The following is a 17,425-nucleotide window of genomic DNA, read 5'->3' on the forward strand; positions in this document are numbered from 1 at the left end:
TTTCTGGTGATGTCAGGTGGCTCTCCCCGCCTTCACTCGGTAGCGAGGTTCGGGCTTCAGAACGTGGCTCAAAGACTGAGCGCCTCAGGGGTGGAAGGCGGGGGGCCGGCGGGCGAGCGGATTGGCTGGAGGCGGGGCAGCAGGGCTCCGGGATTGGCCGGCTCCGGGAGGGGGGGCCAACCTTTAAGAGGTGCGAGGGGGAGTGTAAGGGAGTGTGCACTCGCGTCTGCCGCCGGCCTGCGGGCTTACTCTCGCGCGGTGACTGTGGCGGCGGCGGCGGTTACTGCCCGGGTCCGGACGGAGCAGAGGCCGGCGGAGCAGGAGAGCATCCCCGCGTCCCGATACCAGGCGGCGTGGCCCGCGGGTCATGGCCAAAGGAGAGGGCGCCGAGAGCGGCTCCGCCACGGGGCTGCTGCCTACAAGCATCCTCCAAGTTGGTGAACGCCCGGCCCAGGTGAAGGTGAGAACCTGGCATCCGGGTGGAGGGCCAGGGCCGGTGTGTGTGTGTGTGTGTGTGTGTGTGTGTGTGTGCGCGCGCGCAGGCTGATGGGGGCATCAGGATAAGCCTGGGTCTGGGATACATTGGGTTGCCCGGGGACTGGCGGCCCCAGGGGCAGGGGTGAGCCTGGAGGGGCCCTGGGGGCCGGGAGCCACGAAGTAGTTCGTAAACCCCAGCACCCCTGTTGCTCACCCTCCCTCCGCACCTCTACGGAGCGCGCCGAGCGCGCCAGCCCACGGCTCCACGAGGCTCCCGGCTCTGCCTGGCTGTCTTTCATTCTTCCGTGACTTGCGGCTTAGAAGCCAAAAAGATTCTAAAAGCCAGAGAGACCCCAGAAGTCTGGGAAAGTCCTCTTGGTTCCCCATATCTCCCCCCTACTCCCCACCCCCACATGCCTACGTTTTCGCCTCAACTCTGGGAGGGCCGCTCAAGTTCATTCATAAGAACAAGGACTCCGCTCTTAAAGGAGCCGCATTCCTGAGGCGTTTGTGTGAGTGTGGGTGCAGGGGCTCATCTCCTGCCTGTGCTTTGGGGGTCTTGACCTTGGGCACCACCCCCAGCTCTTCTCTGGATATAATGAAGGACCGGATGAAATCAGGTAGCCCCAGGGAGGGATCCCAGGTCATAGATTTCTGCCTGGGTGGTGATTGCCTTTTACTTTTAGTTTTAACTGATCTTTGAAAGGAGCCCAGGCAAGCAGTTAAGCCGCTGCCGTGAGTGAGTAATCTCTACTTTTCCATGGGCAACCTCAACCTCCCTGGTGCCCCACCCAGAGAGAACCCAGCCCTGCACCCTGAGGCTTTTCCTCCCCTCTCCGAGGTCCCCTAGGAGCTGAGGAAGGGCAGGGCAGCTCCTGGGTTTGCCTGAAGCTCTGGCTGCCCACAGGGGCCAGGGATGCTCTGGGACAGATGGAAGGAACAGCTGTGCCTGCAGTCAGCTGGGCTGGGCCCCTACAACTCTAGAGCCCTCGCCCAGTAGGCAGGTGGGTCCTGGCCTCTGAGCCAGGGCAGGAGCTGGGGCTGCGCTTCGGCAGCTCTTGTCAGCAAGAGGATTTTCAGGTTGTGGCAGTTGGTGCTGGGTGGGGACAGGTCCGCTGCTGGAGCATGTTCCTCTTCCAACCTGGAAATGAGCATGACTGAGGCCTTGGGGGGAGTTTTTTAAAGATGGTGGGCTGATAAGAATCTGGGGGTGGGGTAGGTTGGGTGGCTTAAGGGAAACTTCTTCAGTATGGACTCCCCCTTTTCCAGGTTCCTAAGAATAGAGAATACCTTTCTTTTCTTGTGGGAAGTGCTATCTAGCTGGGTGGGAATAGAGCAAGACAGATTTGTTCCGCCTGGCAGAATTGTCTGGAGGGATGGTCCTGTCTTTGGAATTTTCTAGGATGGGGACTAGGAAATTGGGTCTCCTTTTATGCTTTTCTCTTCTCCCAAAAGGAACCAAAGAAGAAACAACAACTGTCCATTTGCAACAAGCTTTGCTATGCAGTTGGGGGGGCCCCCTACCAGATGACAGGCTGTGCCCTGGGGTTCTTCCTACAGATCTACCTGTTGGATGTGGCTCAGGTGAGTGGACTGGTCATGCCAGGGTTCCTGCAGCATCCAAGGTTTTCCCCACCTGTGAAATGGGACTGGGAATCCCGACTTTGCTGCCTGTCAGAGTCACACTGGATGAGAAATAAGGGTTTGGAAGTATCCAAAATGAGAGTCTATATGCCCCAGGAGTCATAGCTGGCAAAGTCAGGCAACTCCTCCTTGTCTGGCAAGAGCAAGAGAGCCTGGAAGGGTAGGCGGTGGTATGAGGGAGAATGGAGCCTGTTGGTGACGCTGTTCTTAGAAGAGACTGGCACACCATGTCCCCAGCTGGACAGCAAGCAGTCAGCTGGCTTGGCTGTGGGGTTGGTAGATATTGCCAGGCATGTGGATGAGGTGCATCTCATTTTCACCTGAGGAGCAGAGGCATGTGGGGGGAGGGAGGGGAAGGCTCAAGTGCTGGACTGAGTTAGGGTGCCCAGTACATGGGATCTTTGACTGGGAGGGTATTTAAGGTGAAGCTGGGCTCCTCTGTACTCGAGAAGCTTTAGCCAGAAGCTTGGCATCCTGAGAATTCATCTTGTCTGAGAGAGTGGGAGGCTGCACAACCACGGATCTCAGGGCTCCCACACTGGCCATCTTTTTTATGTAGTATCGGACTTTGCAAGCAGGGCATCTTAGTTGTATGCATTTATATGTCGGGAACACTGAGCCCCAGAAAGGACAAGTGGCAGCATTCAACAGCTAGTTTTCAAGCAACTTTCATGGGTTGGGCCCTGAGTGGGGTGCAAATATGAGGAACCTGCAGCTAAAGTGTAAAACTGTGTTGTATGTTAAAGTTGGAAGTCTGATTAGGGAGACTGCCATGTGGGAGAGGCCAGAAGTTCCCCAGCTTCCTGGAGCAATAGCAATAGTAGGGTCTTTTCTTTTTAAACATGTTTTTATTAATTTTTGAGAGAAAGGAAGGGAGAGGGACAGAGAGAGAGAAACATCGATGTGAGAATGTAACATTGGTCAGCTGCCTCCTGCACAAGATTGAGCCCACAATCTGGGCATGTGGCATGACTGGGAATTGAACCAGCAACCTTCCGATGCATGGGATAACACTCAACCAGCTGAGCCACACTGGCCGGAGCACAATAGTAGGGACTTGATGGGTGAGGGAGAGACCAAAGAAGCTGTCTATTCAGGCCTAGAAGATTTGGGGGAGGGAATAGCTTGAGTGGGTAGTGATAGGCCACTTTTTAAAAGCATCTATAGGTTCCTTTTTCCACGTCCAAGATAGAGCTTGAGCCATAAGGTAGGGATCATGACTCCCATTATATAAATGGGGAAATTGAGATCTACTGTGGTCCTAACCAGCAAATGCTAACTCTGGTATCAGGTGGCTGGGGGATCAGGGCTGTGAAAGGGAGGCAAGGAAGTCATTCTGGATTCATTCTAATTGATGGGAGTGTTTTCAAGGGCAGTGAAGGGGAGGATGTAAGGGAACAGATCTGGGAAAGTTTCTAAGGAGGCACACAGTGCTATAGCTATCAGAATTGTTACTGTCATTATTAACAAGGCAAGTGAAGGTGCTTAAGGCCTGAGTGAGAGCTGCACAGTCTGCCAAGGGTCTGGCTGAGGAGGGGAGGGAGCCCCTGCTTTTGCCTACCAGTGAAAGCTGAGGTAGGTAGAAGGATGAAGGGGTCATTTTTTGCCTGTTCCCCATTCCAGGTGGACCCATTCTCTGCCTCTATCATCCTATTTGTGGGCCGAGCTTGGGATGCCTTCACAGACCCCCTGGTGGGCTTCTGCATTAGCAAATCTTCCTGGACCTGTCTGGGCCGTCTTATGCCCTGGTGAGTAGAAGAGGTTCCTTCAAGATGGCAGAAGTCAGGGCTTCAGCATGAATACTACCCTTCAGTTTTTCCATGTGCCTTGTCACAAGCTGAGGGGTGAGGAGAAGGAATGACGCAAAAACCCGAGTGTCGAAATGCTAGCTGAGGTCAGCTACCCCAGGCATGGGGCCTGGATGCCATGCCAGTTTATCTCCAGTCTGGCCAAACTGTTAAATTGAGCAACTTCCCCCTGCCCAAACCCTATTGCTTCCCAAGTTCCATTCCCTTCAATGAAACTGGAATTCTAATTTTTCCCACTGAGTCACTGCCCATAGTAGGACAGGTAGTACTGCATAGTGGTTGAGAGGAGCCAGCCTGACTCATTTTGAATACCAGCTTCACCACTTACAGCTGTGCAACCTTAGACAAATCACCTAACATCTCTGAGTCTCAAGTTTCTTCATCTGTAAAATGGGGACAATAATATGCCTATCCCATAGGGTTGTTGTAAGAATTTCAAATGTTATTTTATTTTATTTATAAGTACTTAGAACAGTGGCTGGCACAGATTAAGTGATATCTAATTTGGCACCCCTTCGGAATGACTCCTAGTGGGGGAAGACCGAGAATGGGATATAAGACCCATAACCCCTTGGTACAAAACCTACAGTACTCAGCCTCCGGCTATCTGGCAAGGTAGGAGGGGTGCTACAGATCAGACAGCAAAGGAGGCACATGGGACAGGCGGACAGGCGGGATCTCTGGTTCCCTCCAGGACATCCTGCTTGGTGGTGGTGGTGGTGTGGGGGGGATATTTCCTTTCATCTCCAGCCCATCCACGCTCAAGTGGGCGCCTTCCTGCCCCTGGGGTGCCCATACCTGGTCTCCGGCCTTCAGCCTTCAAAGCTCTTCCCACAGCCCCCGCCTCTCCCCCACAGCTTCCTTTCCCACGAGCCCCCTCCCACTACAATCCTGCCAGTCCCTGGCTAAGGCCCAGGCTGGGGCCTTTGATCCAAGACTTCAGGGCCAGAGGGCAGGACAGCCTGCCTTACCTGGGCAGCCTGCTCAGGGCTCCCTACGGCCTGGAGCCACACACCCAAGAAGCTATTGTACCCGCCTCCCTGGGAGCGAGGCGGCGGAGGCGGGGCTCTACTGCCACATCGCCTCATGAGGCCCAGCCAATGGGAGGCAGCCCCTCTCGCCAGCCCAATAGGCAGCAGGCCAGCCCGGGTTACTCCCAGTCACATTCAGTTCCTCGTCAGCTGCTGGCGAGGAGAAGATGGAGTGTTTGACGAAAGCTGACGCCCTTGTTCCCTGAGAAGACACGTGGGTCTGGGAGGGGTGGAGGAGGGCTGGGCGGGAGAACTGGGGAGGCCCTGGGCAGGTGTGGCAGCAGCTTGGTGAAGTTGCTGAGGCCCTTCAGGCTGGTTTCTGTTTTAGGACATGTCCTCACCTGTGTGGGTGATACCTCTCGAGTGGCACTACCACCCTTGTCTGAGGGCACACTGGACCACTCATGGGCTGAAGGGCTGCCTTGTAGTATTGTGACCTTCTCCCCGTCCATGCCACAGTTAGCACCTAGGACCTGACACCCCTTCTGTCAGTATAGGAAGAGGCTGGGCCTTTCTGAGTTTGTGAGCCACGTGGCCCATTCTCCTCCCAGGCTTTAGACCAGATCTGCCCTCAGCTACCATTTAAATCCCCCTTTCAGACCAGGAAGACTTTGACAGATAGTTTCCCGGGGGTTCCCAAGGCTGTCCCATGAGAGGCAGGGTGTCAGCAGGGCCACATGGGGAGGCCGAGATGCAGCAGGGCTGGACCTGAGGCCTGACTCCCAGCCCAGTGCTCTCCACAGCTCCCTGGCCGTACTCTTCCCTTTTAGTTTTCCTGGTGTGATAATCACAGCAAACACTCTCTGTATCCCAAGCTCTAGTCTACATTTTAATACCAACTTATTTAAGTCTCAAAACAACTTCAACCCTAGGATATAGAACCAAGGTCCTTACCTGGCTTGTAAACCCCTATATGACCTGGTGTCCCATTTCCTCTCTAATCTTACCTCCTAATTGCATGGTGCATGCTCACTCCACTCCAGCCTCACTGGCCTCCTTGCTATTCCTCATACCTGCCCGGCACAATTCCCGCCTGAGGATGTTTGCACTAACTGTTCCCCTTGCCTGACACACTCTTGCCTCAGACATCTACAAGGCCAACTCCCTCCTCTCATTCAAGTCTTGGCACAGATGTCACCTTCTCAAAGAAAGCTACCTTGTCTACTCAGTTGTGAATTGCACCCCCACACTCCTAATTCCCATTTAGCCTGCTTTATTTCTTTAACCCATAGCAATTAATCACATTTTATTTATTATTTTTTAAAATTTCTACCCAAGGATATTTTTCCATTGATTTTTAGGGAGAATAGAAGAGAGAGGGAAAGACAGAGAGAAACATCGATGTGAGAGAAACACATCCATTGGTTGCCTCCTGCATGAGCCCCAACCAGGGCCCAGGCCGGGTAGGAGCCTGCGACCAAGGTACATGCCCTTGACCAGGACCCTTCGGTCTGCAGGCCGACACTCTATCCACTGAACCAAACCAGCTAGGGCTTAATCAACTTTTAATATGTTTATATGACTTTTTTTGTGGTAAAATATACATACCAAAATTGACCATTTTAACTTTGTTGTTAATCCTCATTTTCCCCCCATTTATTTATTTATTTACTTATTTATTTTTTTCTATGTAGGAGAAATATACTACTACTCAACCTCTACTGTAAGGTTGGCAGCCCTGAGAACTCCTTTTATGTAGCATGTTATGGAGGTATTCCTGCTCCCAAAGGAATGAGGAACAGACATGTTTCCACATGCAACCCCCCATTTATTTTTAATTTTTTTTCCCTCCACTGATTTTTAGAGAGTGTGGAAGGAGTGGGAGAGACAGAGAGAAAGAAAAGAAACATTGATGTGAGAAAGAGACATCAATTGGTTGCTTCCCTCACACACCCCGACTGAGGGCCTCCGAGATGGAGCCTGCGACCAAGGTGCATGCCCTTGACCAGAATCAAACCCTCGACCCTTTAGTCTGCGGGCCAACGCTCTAACCACTGAGAAAACTAGCTAGGGTTTAACCATTTTTAAGTGTGCAGTTTAGTGGCATTGAGTATACTCTCATTGTTGTGTGACTTACTAACCATCCATCTAAGCTGAAACTCTATCCAGGGGTCCTCAAACTTTTTAAACGGGGGGCCAGTTCACTGTCCCTCAGACCGTTGGAGGGCCGGACTATAGTTTAAAAAAAAACTATGAACAAATTCCTATGCACACTGCACGTATCTTATTTTGAAGTAAAAAAACAAAACGGGAACAAATACAATATTTGTATTTGCATGTGGCCCGCGGGCCATAGTTTGAGGACCCCTGCTCTATACCATTAAACAGTAACTCCCTATTCCTCCTCTCCCTAACCCCTGGCAACTACCATTCTTTTTATCTCTGTGAATTTGACCACTCTAGTTATATCATATAAGTAGAATCATACAGCATTTATCCTTTCATGTCTGGCTTATTTCGGTTAACATAATGTCTTCAAGATTCATCTGTGTTGTAGCATGTGTCAGAATTTCATTCCTTCTTAAGGCTGTATAATATACATATTAGATGTGTATAATATATATCCACCCCTCCCTCAGGATCATCTTCTCCACACCCCTGGCCATCATTGCCTACTTCCTCATATGGTTCGTGCCTGACTTCCCACAGGGCCAGATCCTATGGTACCTGCTTTTCTATTGCCTCTTTGAGACACTAGTCACGGTGAGTGTGGGCACCTCCCCTGGATGTGAGGGCAGTCCCCTGGGGCCTCTAGGGTTGGTGCCCAAAGCCACATCTGTTTGTCCATCGTCTGACTGGCCGAGGGCCTCTCTTCCATGCCAGTGTTTCCACGTTCCCTACTCAGCTCTCACCATGTTCATCAGCACAGAACAGAGTGAGCGGGATTCAGCCACTGCTTACCGTAAGTCTCTCCCTAACCCACTGATCCCACCTACTAGGAACCCTGGGTCCCCCATTCCTTGACCGTCCTGCCACATTTCTTCCCTTGCTGGGAATGAATATGAAACCGTCTTAAAAATAACTCAATCCCCTTATGGCTCTGTTGAGACCAGACGCTAGTCTAGACCAGAGGCAGGGACTAGTCAGAGGTCACACAGAGCAAGGATATGAGTTTAGTGGTTCTCAACCTTCCTAATGCCGCGACCCTTTAATACAGTTCCTCATGTTGTGGTGACCCCCAACCATAAAATTATTTTCGTTGCTACTTCATAACTGTAATTTTGCTATTGTTATGAATCGTAATGTAAATATCCGATATGCAGGATGTATTTTCATTGTTCGCGACCCACAGGTTGAGAACTGCTGGAACTTAGGCCTAGGTGCCATCTGCCCCACCACCCTATGGCCACCCTACTTGGAGCTGCTACCATGATCTGGGGCTAGAATTTGGCTTCTACTCATCTGAACTTCCTCCCTTGTGGCCCACAACCCATGGGTCCCCTTCAAAGAACCTTCTCTTTATTGCTTAGGGATGACTGTGGAGGTACTGGGCACAGTGCTGGGCACAGCGATCCAAGGGCAAATCGTAGGCCAAGCAAATATGCCTTGTCTTGAGGACCCCAAAGATTCAGCAGTGGCCACGGAAGATGCCAATCATACACACAGCACCACCTCACTCAGAGAAACGGTGAGGCCCCTGTCAGGGCAAGGGTTTGGGGAGATAAGGAACAATGGGGTGGTTTGCAATCATCCTCAAAACAGTAATACTGTTGCTAAATGTTGGACATTTGATATGCAAACTATTAATGTGGCCATGGCCACTTTGTAGATAAGGAAACTGAAGCATAGAGAAGCTAAATAATTTGCCTCTCTATGAGTGGTGATAGAGTTAGTGAGTTGCCGAAACTAGATTTGGAAGAGATTTGTCTGTGGGTTCTCAGACTCCATAGCCGGCTTCCTAAAATTTTGGGAGACAGCAATAGGCCGAGGATGACTTTTCCATTTCACAGATGAAGTCAGTGAGGCCTCAGAATAGAAGGACTGGTCCAAGGTCATTGAGTGGAGCTACTGAGTTGAGATGAGACCAGACTGACTGTCTCTCTATGTTGCCTTTATCCCGCTTTATAGAAAAATGCATATCTGCTGGCGGCAGGGGTCATAGCCTCCATCTATGTCATCTGTGCTGTCATCCTGGTCCTGGGCGTGAGGGAACAGAGAGGTGAGAAGCCGTGAGGCGGGTGGGGTGCAGGCCCCAGCACAGAATGGCTTTGTCACTCTGCCTGGGTCTCAGGCTTTGGAAGGAGCTTCTGCTCTCTTTCCTTACTGTTCCCTCTGGTCCCCAGAAGCCTATGAGACTCAGCAGGCTGAGCCGATGCCCTTCTTTCGGGGCCTCCGACTGGTCATGAGCCATGGCCCATATATTAAGCTTATTGCTGGCTTCCTCTTCACCTCCCTGGCTTTCATGGTGAGTGGGGGTCTGACATGTTCAGCTTAGAGGGGGGAGGAGGTGAGCAGAGGACTCAGGATGTGACAAGCCTGAGAGATGGTGGAGTGAGGGGTAGGGGTAAGCAGAGACCCCTGGAGCATAGGGAATGTCTTGGGGAGGCCCAGCCCCAATATCACATGTTTCTTTGTGCTTCCCCCCTCCCTTGTCCTGTCTCCCAGCTGGTGGAGGGGAACTTCGCCTTGTTTTGCACCTACACCTTGGGCTTCCGAAACGAATTCCAGAATCTGCTCTTGGCCATCATGGTGAGTGTGGGGCCCCGAGGCTGGGTAGGCAGCCTGGGCTGAAGTGGCAGAGATTGTGAGATGGTTCTTAGGAGAGTCAGAGGGTATTTCTGAGACTGACCCAAGGTCATAAAGGGGTGAAGGAGGTTTCTCAAAATAATTTGGTTGGATCTGACCTATCATTGCTTAGATAGGAACGTGAAAAAGTTTGGGTGCATGTATGAAATCCATTATATTGTACCCTTAAACTACTAATACAATGTTGCATGTCAATTATATCTCAATAACATGGGATGGGAGGAAGGAAAAAGAGTTTGAAGTTAAATGGAACAACACTGGCCATCTGTTTTATGTAGTAGAAAACTCCTTGCTTGGAGTTAAGTGTCCAAGCAAGAGCAAAGAGGTAGAAGCCAGGAACTTTAGAACTTCGGCTCAGTGTGCTCAGAAAAGGCAGGAGATGAGGTTGGAACCTATTCTCAGCCCCCTTTGGGAGCCATCAAAGGTGCCTGTCAACTTCCTCACTGCTCAGATGAGGTCATCTGGCTGATGTCAGGCAGGGCTGGGAGTACCTTTGGGGTCCTGGGAAGGGCAGGAGGGGTTCCACAGCTCTAACCCACTTCCCTCACCCCTTTTACATCTACAGCTCTCGGCCACATTCACCATTCCCTTCTGGCAGTGGTTTCTAACCCAGTTTGGCAAGAAGACGGCTGTATATATTGGGATCTCAGTGAGTGGGACTAAAGGGGGAAATGCCTGCGCTGGTGGTTGCTGGTGGGAGCTTCCCAGCTGACTCATCTTCCTGTACCCACTTCCCTAGTCAGCAGTACCATTTCTCATCCTGGTGGCCCTCATAGAGAGTAACCTGATTGTCACGTATGTGGTAGCTGTGGCAGCTGGCATCAGTGTAGCAGCTGCCTTCTTACTACCCTGGTAAGTATATAGACCCACCTGGATATATTTCCCAGTTCTCCACCCCCACTTCTAAAGTTCCTTTGGGATAATTCTGTGAGGGCTTCTCTTCTCGAAGGCCATTCTGTGGGCCCAGGTTGCAGGTGTGGGGCAGGTCTTCCCATATAGTTATACAGGTTGTAAACTGTACAAGAACACCTAATCAGCTCTGGCTGGTGTTGCTAGGTAGTTTAGAACATTGACCTGCCCACCAAAGGGTCCGGGGTTTGATTTCAGGTCAAGGGCACATACCTGGGTTGCAGGTTTGATTCCTACCCTGGTCAGGGTACATGTGGGAGGCAACCAATCGATGTGTCTCTCACACATTGATGTTTGTCTCCCCGCTTCTCCCTCTCCGCATCTCCCCCTAACCCCCCACCTCTCTCAAAAAAAAAAAAAATCAATGGAAAAATTATCCTCGGGTGAGGATTTAGAAAAAAACACACACAAAAACCCCACACCTAATCAGACTGAGAAATGGGGGCTTGAGTCTAGTCTGCATGCTACTAGTCCAGTGGAGCACCTGTTGGGGCTAGTTCACCATAGGAAGGAAGGGGCCTTAATCACATCAAGTTGCCATCTCCTCACTGAGCTGTGTCCATGGGGCTGCAAACTCCCAGAGAGCTACCTCTTCTCATTGACACAGAGAGGTACCGAATGGGCTAGTAGGGGCCTGGGGTTGCTAGGTGGGTGGGTCCTCATGGCTGTCACTACTCTGTACAGGTCCATGCTGCCCGATGTCATTGACGACTTCCACTTGAAGCACCCCCATTCCCATGGAACTGAGCCCATCTTCTTCTCCTTCTATGTCTTCTTCACCAAGTTTGCCTCCGGAGTCTCACTGGGCGTCTCTACCCTCAGTCTTGAGTGAGTAAGGTGGGGGCCTGGGACAGTGCTGGACAGGTACAGGCCCCAGGCATCCCATCCTTACCACTCGCCTTCCTACTGGGTCCCACAGCTTTGCCGGGTACCAGACCCGTGGCTGCTCCCAGCCAGCACCCGTCAGGTTTACATTGAAGATGCTGGTGACAATGGCTCCCATAGTCCTCATCCTACTAGGCCTGCTGCTCTTTGAGCTGTACCCCATTGATGAGGAGAAGCGGCGGCAGAACAAGAAGGCCCTCCAGGCTCTGAGGTGAGTGAGGGAGGGGACAGGGAGGTGGAGGAGAGGCACCATCCAGACTAAGTCCTCAGCTTATGCATTCTGTGGCCATTCCAGACTTCCACACACCTTTCCTTGACAGCTCTTCCTCCACCCCTTTCCCCTGCCAACTTATAATGGTTCCAGCTGATATTTCGCTTTTTAAATATATTTCTTATTGATTTCAGAGAGGAAGGGAGAGGGAGAGAGAGATAGAAACATCAATGATGAGAGAGACTCATTGATCGGCTGCCTCCTGCATGCCCCCCACTGGGGATCGAGCCCACAACCTGGGCATCGAGCCCACAACCTGGGCATATGCCCTTGACTGGAATCGAACCCGGGACCCTTCAGTCCGAAGGCCAACGCTCTGTCCACTGAGCCAAACCAGCCAGGGCCCAGCTGATATTTCTTAAACATATAGTTGCATGCCAAGTGGTTTTACACTTATTTATTCATTCAACAAATGCTTATTGGAAGCCTACTATGTGGTAGGCATTGCTCTAGTGAATGAAACAAAAATCCCTGCCCTCAATGGTTGAGCTCAGTGGTTGAGCGTTGACCTATGAACCAGAGGTCACGGTTTGATTCCTGGTCAGGCATGCCCAGGTTGTGGGTTCAATCTCCAGTGTAGGGCATGCAGGAGGCAGCCAATCAATGATTCTCTCTCATTGATGTTTCTATCTCTCTCTCCCTCTCTGAAATCAATAAAAAAAATATATGTATATATTTTTAAATCCCTGCCCTCAAGGAGTTTGTTTTAGAGAATGTACATTCATGACCTTCTGTAGTCCTCCGACAACCCTAGGTGTCACAGGGCACTATGATTCCCACTCTGCAGGTGAAGAAACTCAGGCTTAACCAGGAAGAGTGACTGGCCCAGCTGATAAAGGGTGGAGCCGGGTTTGAGGCCTGGAGTTCTGACTCCACACCATGTACTCTTCATGGCACTCCTGGCATGCAGGACCTCAGGTGTGGCCTGAGCCCTGCCTTTTGGGAGATCAGAGGGCAGGGTGGAGTGAGTCATGCCAGCCCATCAGCCAGCCTAGGTCAGAGCATACTCCTTGGGCTTGTAATGTCTTGTGGGTAGCAAGAACAGTGATTAGACCAACCAGCAGTTTCTGGGCTGAAAGGGAGAGTATTTTATTTTTATTTATTTATTTACTAGTAGCCCTGCGCGCCAGTAGCTCTCTGCGGGGCCTGGCCCCTCCTCGCCCGCTGCCCAGAGGCTCTCTGCGGCCCAGAGGCCCATCTGCGGCCTGGAAATGCAAATGACTGCCCTCCCTGTTCTCAGGAACTCCGATAAAGGGCTTCCTTCCACTTTCACGGGCTTTCACCCCTATGCCTCCGCCACCAGCCCCTCCTGTCACACTATCCTCCACCCCCTCCACCCTCTGGCCACCCAGACTTGACCTTGCCTGGGAGTTGGGGGCGACTTGACTCTGCTCAGCTCACCAATTCCTTCTCTTCTTACACAAGTGTTCCGTGCCCCGGCCTGGCCACAGGCCCATCCACGGCTGGGCGCGGAATGCTTGCCTCATCACCACAGCGATGAAGCAAGCATTCCTCTAGGCCGCTCACGCTGCCCGCTCTCAGCGGCTGCCCTCCCGGGACTGGGGGCTCCAGTGAGCTGAGAGGACTGGGTGCCACCATCTTGTGGCTATGGGCGCCGCCATATTTGTGATGGTTAATTTGCATATTACCCTTTCATTAGATAGGATTTTAAAATCCTCACCCAAGAACATGATTAGAGAGAGAAAGGGGGTTGGGGCAGAAAAAGAGGGAGGGGGAGAAAAAGAGACATGAAAGAGAAACATCGATTAGTTGCCTTCCATAAGTGCCTACAATCCAGGAACCCGGGTATGTGCCCTGACCAGGAATCAAACTGGCAACCTTTTGGTGCACAGGATGACACTCAACCAACTGAGCCACTCCGGCCAGGCAAGAGACAGGGAGGGTTTTAGACTTGCCTGACAGCTGGCTAAGATTGCAGGGCCAAAGATTATGCAAGGAAGTAGGCATGTGGGGACAGGGAAAGGGGTAAGTATGATTCTTCTAACCTGTCTTCTCTGGCTCTTGCAGGGAAGAGGCCAGCAGCTCAGGCTGCTCTGACACAGACTCTACAGAATTGGCTAGTATCCTCTAGGATCCGCTGTGTTGCCTGAAGTCACCAAGCACAAGGCCTGAGTCACCAGGTCACACGAGGAATCTGGGCCTGCTTGCCTGCTCCAGGTGCCAGGAAGGCAGCCAAAGACTTGAGAGTATGTGGCCCAGGACACCTCCAATGCCCACCTTGGGCAGTCTATTCATACAGCCACCTGCCTCTCTTCCCGCCCATGGGGCCGAGCCCTGGGGCTGCTACTGTGAATATGCCAAGGACTGATGGGGTCTAGCCCAGGACACTAATGTAGAAACATTTTATACGGACACTAATTAATAACTTAATGACTGTGTATATAGCTATGTGTGTGTATGTATATGTCTGTGAGCTATTAATGTTATTAATTTTCATAAAAGCTGAAAAACAGAGCACTATGTTTCTGTCTTTGTCCTTCACCACTGAGGCCTTCTGTGCCAAAATTCAAATAGTGAGAAGGGAGCACTAAGCCAAATGGACCCTGGCTAGGGAGAATGAGTTTAGAAGTGTGATAACAGCATTAGCTAACATTAACTAAACACCTATCTGTACCAGGCATAATGTGGAGTATTTAAAAAAAAAAAAAAAAAAAAAAAAATTTTTAGAGGCACAGTGCACAAATTTGTGCACCAGTGGGGTCTTTTGGCCTGGCCTGTGGGATCGAGCTGAAACCCACTCTCCAACATCCCCCAAGGGGACCTGAATTGAAAGAGGGTTCAGGACAGGCCAAGGGACCCCACTGGTGCATGATTGGGGCTGGGGAAGGATGCTGGAAGTTGGCCAGCTGGGGAGGGACCAGGGGAGGGCTCCACGGCCGGAGCCCAGCAGCAAGGTAACCTACTGGTTGGAGCATCTGCCCCCCCTCCCGGGAGGTCAGTGCACATCATAGCGAGTGGTTGAGTGGCCTTAGCATATCATTAGGATATTACGCTTTTATTGGTTGACCGGATGACCAGATACTTAGCATATTAGGCTTTTATTATATAGGAATTTTTTATTTTTTTTTTAATTTCAGAGAGTAAGGGAGCGGGAGAGAGAGATAGAAGCATCAATGATGAAAGAGATTCATTGATTGGCTGCCTCCTGCATGCCCTACACTGGGCCCACAACCTGCAAATATTCCCTGATGGGGAATTGAACCATGATCTGGTGCCGGAAGCCGGTCCATCCTTGCTGCTTGACACAGTCACTGCAGGGAAGAAACATCTGCACAGCATGTTTCAAGGGACCTGGCGTATATGGCATACTGTTCTTAATATGTTTGCTCACCTTCTTGGCACTATGTGTTTTAACCAAGGTCACCTCTCCGAGAAAGGTTGTTTCCCCAGGTAGGGATTTTTCCCTGAAGTTAGGGAGGGAATAAAATCCCTTAACTAAGTGCCAGGCGGGTAGTTAATCACTTTAACTACGAACAATCACCCTTAAGCTATATAATCTTTACTCCCTGGAATGGAGATAAGAAACGCCCTAACCTTTGGAATAGAAATTGACAGGATTAAAATCAACTGGTATAAATACAGATGTAACAAGACAATAAAACACAGAACCTGGCTGGGGAACCTAACCAGAACTTGGCTAGAGATCCTGGCTAGGCTGCTAATCAACTGAACGCTGTCTCCATGTCATTCCTTCTTCGCCGACTCCGTCCACACCTTTGGGGACCCCTGGACCTGCTGGGGTTGGACCCCAGCATCTGGCACCTGAACAGGTACTTGAACCCTGGACCCTCAGAACTTGGCTGGAGATTCTGGACAGGACTTGGCTAGAGATCCTGGCTAGGCTGCTGATCAACTGAACGCTGTCTCCATGTCATCCTTCTTCGCCGACTCTGTCCACACCTTTGGGGACCCCTGGACCTGCTGGGGTTGGACCCCAGCATCTGGCGCCCAGCAATCTGGCAGGCGAGAATTCTACCACTGAACCACCAATGCTCCAGCTAAGCAATCTGTTTCATAGGTCGACGCTCAACCACTGAGCCACAGTGGCTGGGCATGGTATGGAGTCTTTACATTCACTTTGTCGGTGTTCTCAACCCTGGAAACCATCCTGCTATGTCAGAATTTGTCCCCATGTTATTTATTTTTTAAAAAGAACTTTATTAGATTTTAGAGAGAGGAAGGGAGAGAGAGAAAAGCATCAATCAGTTGCTTCCCACACATACCCTGACCAGGGATGCAACCCACCACCATTTGGTGTGCGGGATGATGCTCCAACCAACTGAGCCACACCAGCCAGGGCTGGACTTGCACCCATTTTAAAGATGAGGAGCTCTGGCAGGTGTTTCTCAGTGGTTAGAGTGTTGGCCTGCACACCAAGGGGCTGCAGGATTGATTTTATGCCCCTGTTGGGGTGTGTGTAGGAGGCAATTTATCCATGTGTCTCTCTTACTTCGATGTTTCTCTCTCCCCTTCCACTTACTAAAAGAAAAAAAAATCAAAAGGGGTGGAGGGAAAGATGAGGAAACAGCTCCAGTGTTGAGAGGAACTTGGCTAACATCACATAGCCAAGAGGACCTAACGAATTCCACCTTAGGTCTGTGAGACTCCAATATGTTCACCACCAACCTCTGCTCCCCTTTGTCTGATAATGACTGATCTACTGTCAGTAGCTCTGCCCAGACCCACACTGGGTGTTTTGCATCCTGTGTAGGCCTGAGTATGTGGGCCTGGCTGTGCTAGGGCAGGTTCTGTGTGATGGTCCATGTGGTGTCCTAGAGTCCTGTGATTCTTCACAATTGTTGGAAAGTGAGAATGTACCTGACTGGGTATATGTGTGTTAGTTGAAGAGGGGTTTCACTGGTGTGCAGGTGAAAACCACCTCTGGCAGGGAGCACAGTGGCAGGAGGTGGGGAGATTGGAAGCCTAGTTTGTAGCGTGTGCCTATTTCCACAGTGTAAACACTCCCACTATAACCAGTTTCTAGTTCTACATTCTTGCAAAATTCCTGAAAATTTAACAGTTGGCTCTTGCAAATAGATAGGAGCCTGCCCTGGCACATCACTGGATTTTATACACTTTTTAAAAATATATATTTTATTGAGCCCGAACCGGTTTGGCTCAGTGGATAGAGCGGCAGCCTGCGGACTCAAGGGTCCCAGGTTCAATTCCAGTCAAGGGCATGTACCTTGGTTGCGGGCACATCCCCAGTAGGGGGTGTGCAGGAGGCAGCTGATGGATGTTTCTCTCTCATGGATGTTTCTAACCCTCTATCCTTCTCCCTTTCTCTCTGTAAAAAATCAATAAAATATATTTAAAAAAAAAAAAAATATATATATATATATATATATAAAATTGATTTTTTTACAGAGAGGAAGGGAGAGAGAGTTAGAAACATTGATGAGAGAGAAACACCGATCAGCTGCCTCTTGCACAACCCCTACTGGGGATGTGCCCGCAACCAAGGTACATGCCCTTGACCGGAATCGAACCTGGGACCCTTCAGTCTGCAGGCTGGCGCTCTATCCACTGAGCCAAACTGGTTAGGGCAAGGATTTTATACACTTAAGCCAAGCTCCAAAAATCAGAAAAAGTAAAGCTGTTAGGATCAGGAGCTACCAGTCCAAACTCTTTAT

General features: G+C 50.7%; 1 protein-coding gene and 1 non-coding gene across 5 annotated transcripts; one reads left to right on the top strand and one right to left on the bottom strand.

The window, feature by feature from the left end:
- Positions 1–204: 204 nt before the first annotated feature.
- On the top strand, positions 205–14,247 carry MFSD2A (major facilitator superfamily domain containing 2A). 4 transcript variants are annotated; one of them, XM_036350823.1, is made up of 14 exons: positions 205–460; positions 1,933–2,061; positions 3,745–3,869; positions 7,540–7,663; positions 7,784–7,862; positions 8,431–8,588; positions 9,029–9,119; positions 9,244–9,365; positions 9,566–9,649; positions 10,272–10,355; positions 10,446–10,558; positions 11,300–11,443; positions 11,535–11,711; positions 13,800–14,247. In XM_036350823.1, exons 1-14 carry the CDS (start codon positions 368–370, stop codon positions 13,861–13,863), a joined length of 1,587 nt encoding a protein of 528 aa, XP_036206716.1. In that variant the 5' UTR covers positions 205–367; the 3' UTR covers positions 13,864–14,247. The 4 variants fall into 4 exon arrangements, with proteins under 4 accessions (XP_036206716.1, XP_036206717.1, XP_036206718.1 ...); XM_036350824.1 differs by lacking the exon at positions 8,431–8,588 and having other exon boundaries at positions 7,806–7,862; positions 13,800–13,875; XM_036350826.1 differs by lacking the exon at positions 3,745–3,869 and having other exon boundaries at positions 440–460; positions 13,800–13,875.
- Positions 6,587–6,720, bottom strand: LOC118678061. Its single transcript, XR_004974732.1, has one exon. It is a non-coding gene; the product is annotated as a small nucleolar RNA U109 (small nucleolar RNA).
- Positions 14,248–17,425: the final 3,178 nt, after the last annotated feature.

The sequence above is a fragment of the Myotis myotis genome, unplaced genomic scaffold (genome assembly GCF_014108235.1).
Source record: "Myotis myotis isolate mMyoMyo1 unplaced genomic scaffold, mMyoMyo1.p scaffold_m19_p_2, whole genome shotgun sequence".
Lineage (NCBI taxonomy): Eukaryota > Metazoa > Chordata > Mammalia > Chiroptera > Vespertilionidae > Myotis > Myotis myotis.

Excerpts from the sequence above, each read along its gene's own strand:
- MFSD2A (XM_036350823.1), top strand. The coding sequence starts at position 368 with ATGGCCAAAGGAGAGGGCGCCGAGAGCGGCTCCGCCACGGGGCTGCTG. Across the intron at positions 2,062-3,744 it reads ACCTGTTGGATGTGGCTCAG|GTGGACCCATTCTCTGCCTC; the intron begins GTGAGTGGACTG and ends TCCCCATTCCAG. Across the intron at positions 9,366-9,565 it reads TCACCTCCCTGGCTTTCATG|CTGGTGGAGGGGAACTTCGC; the intron begins GTGAGTGGGGGT and ends CCTGTCTCCCAG.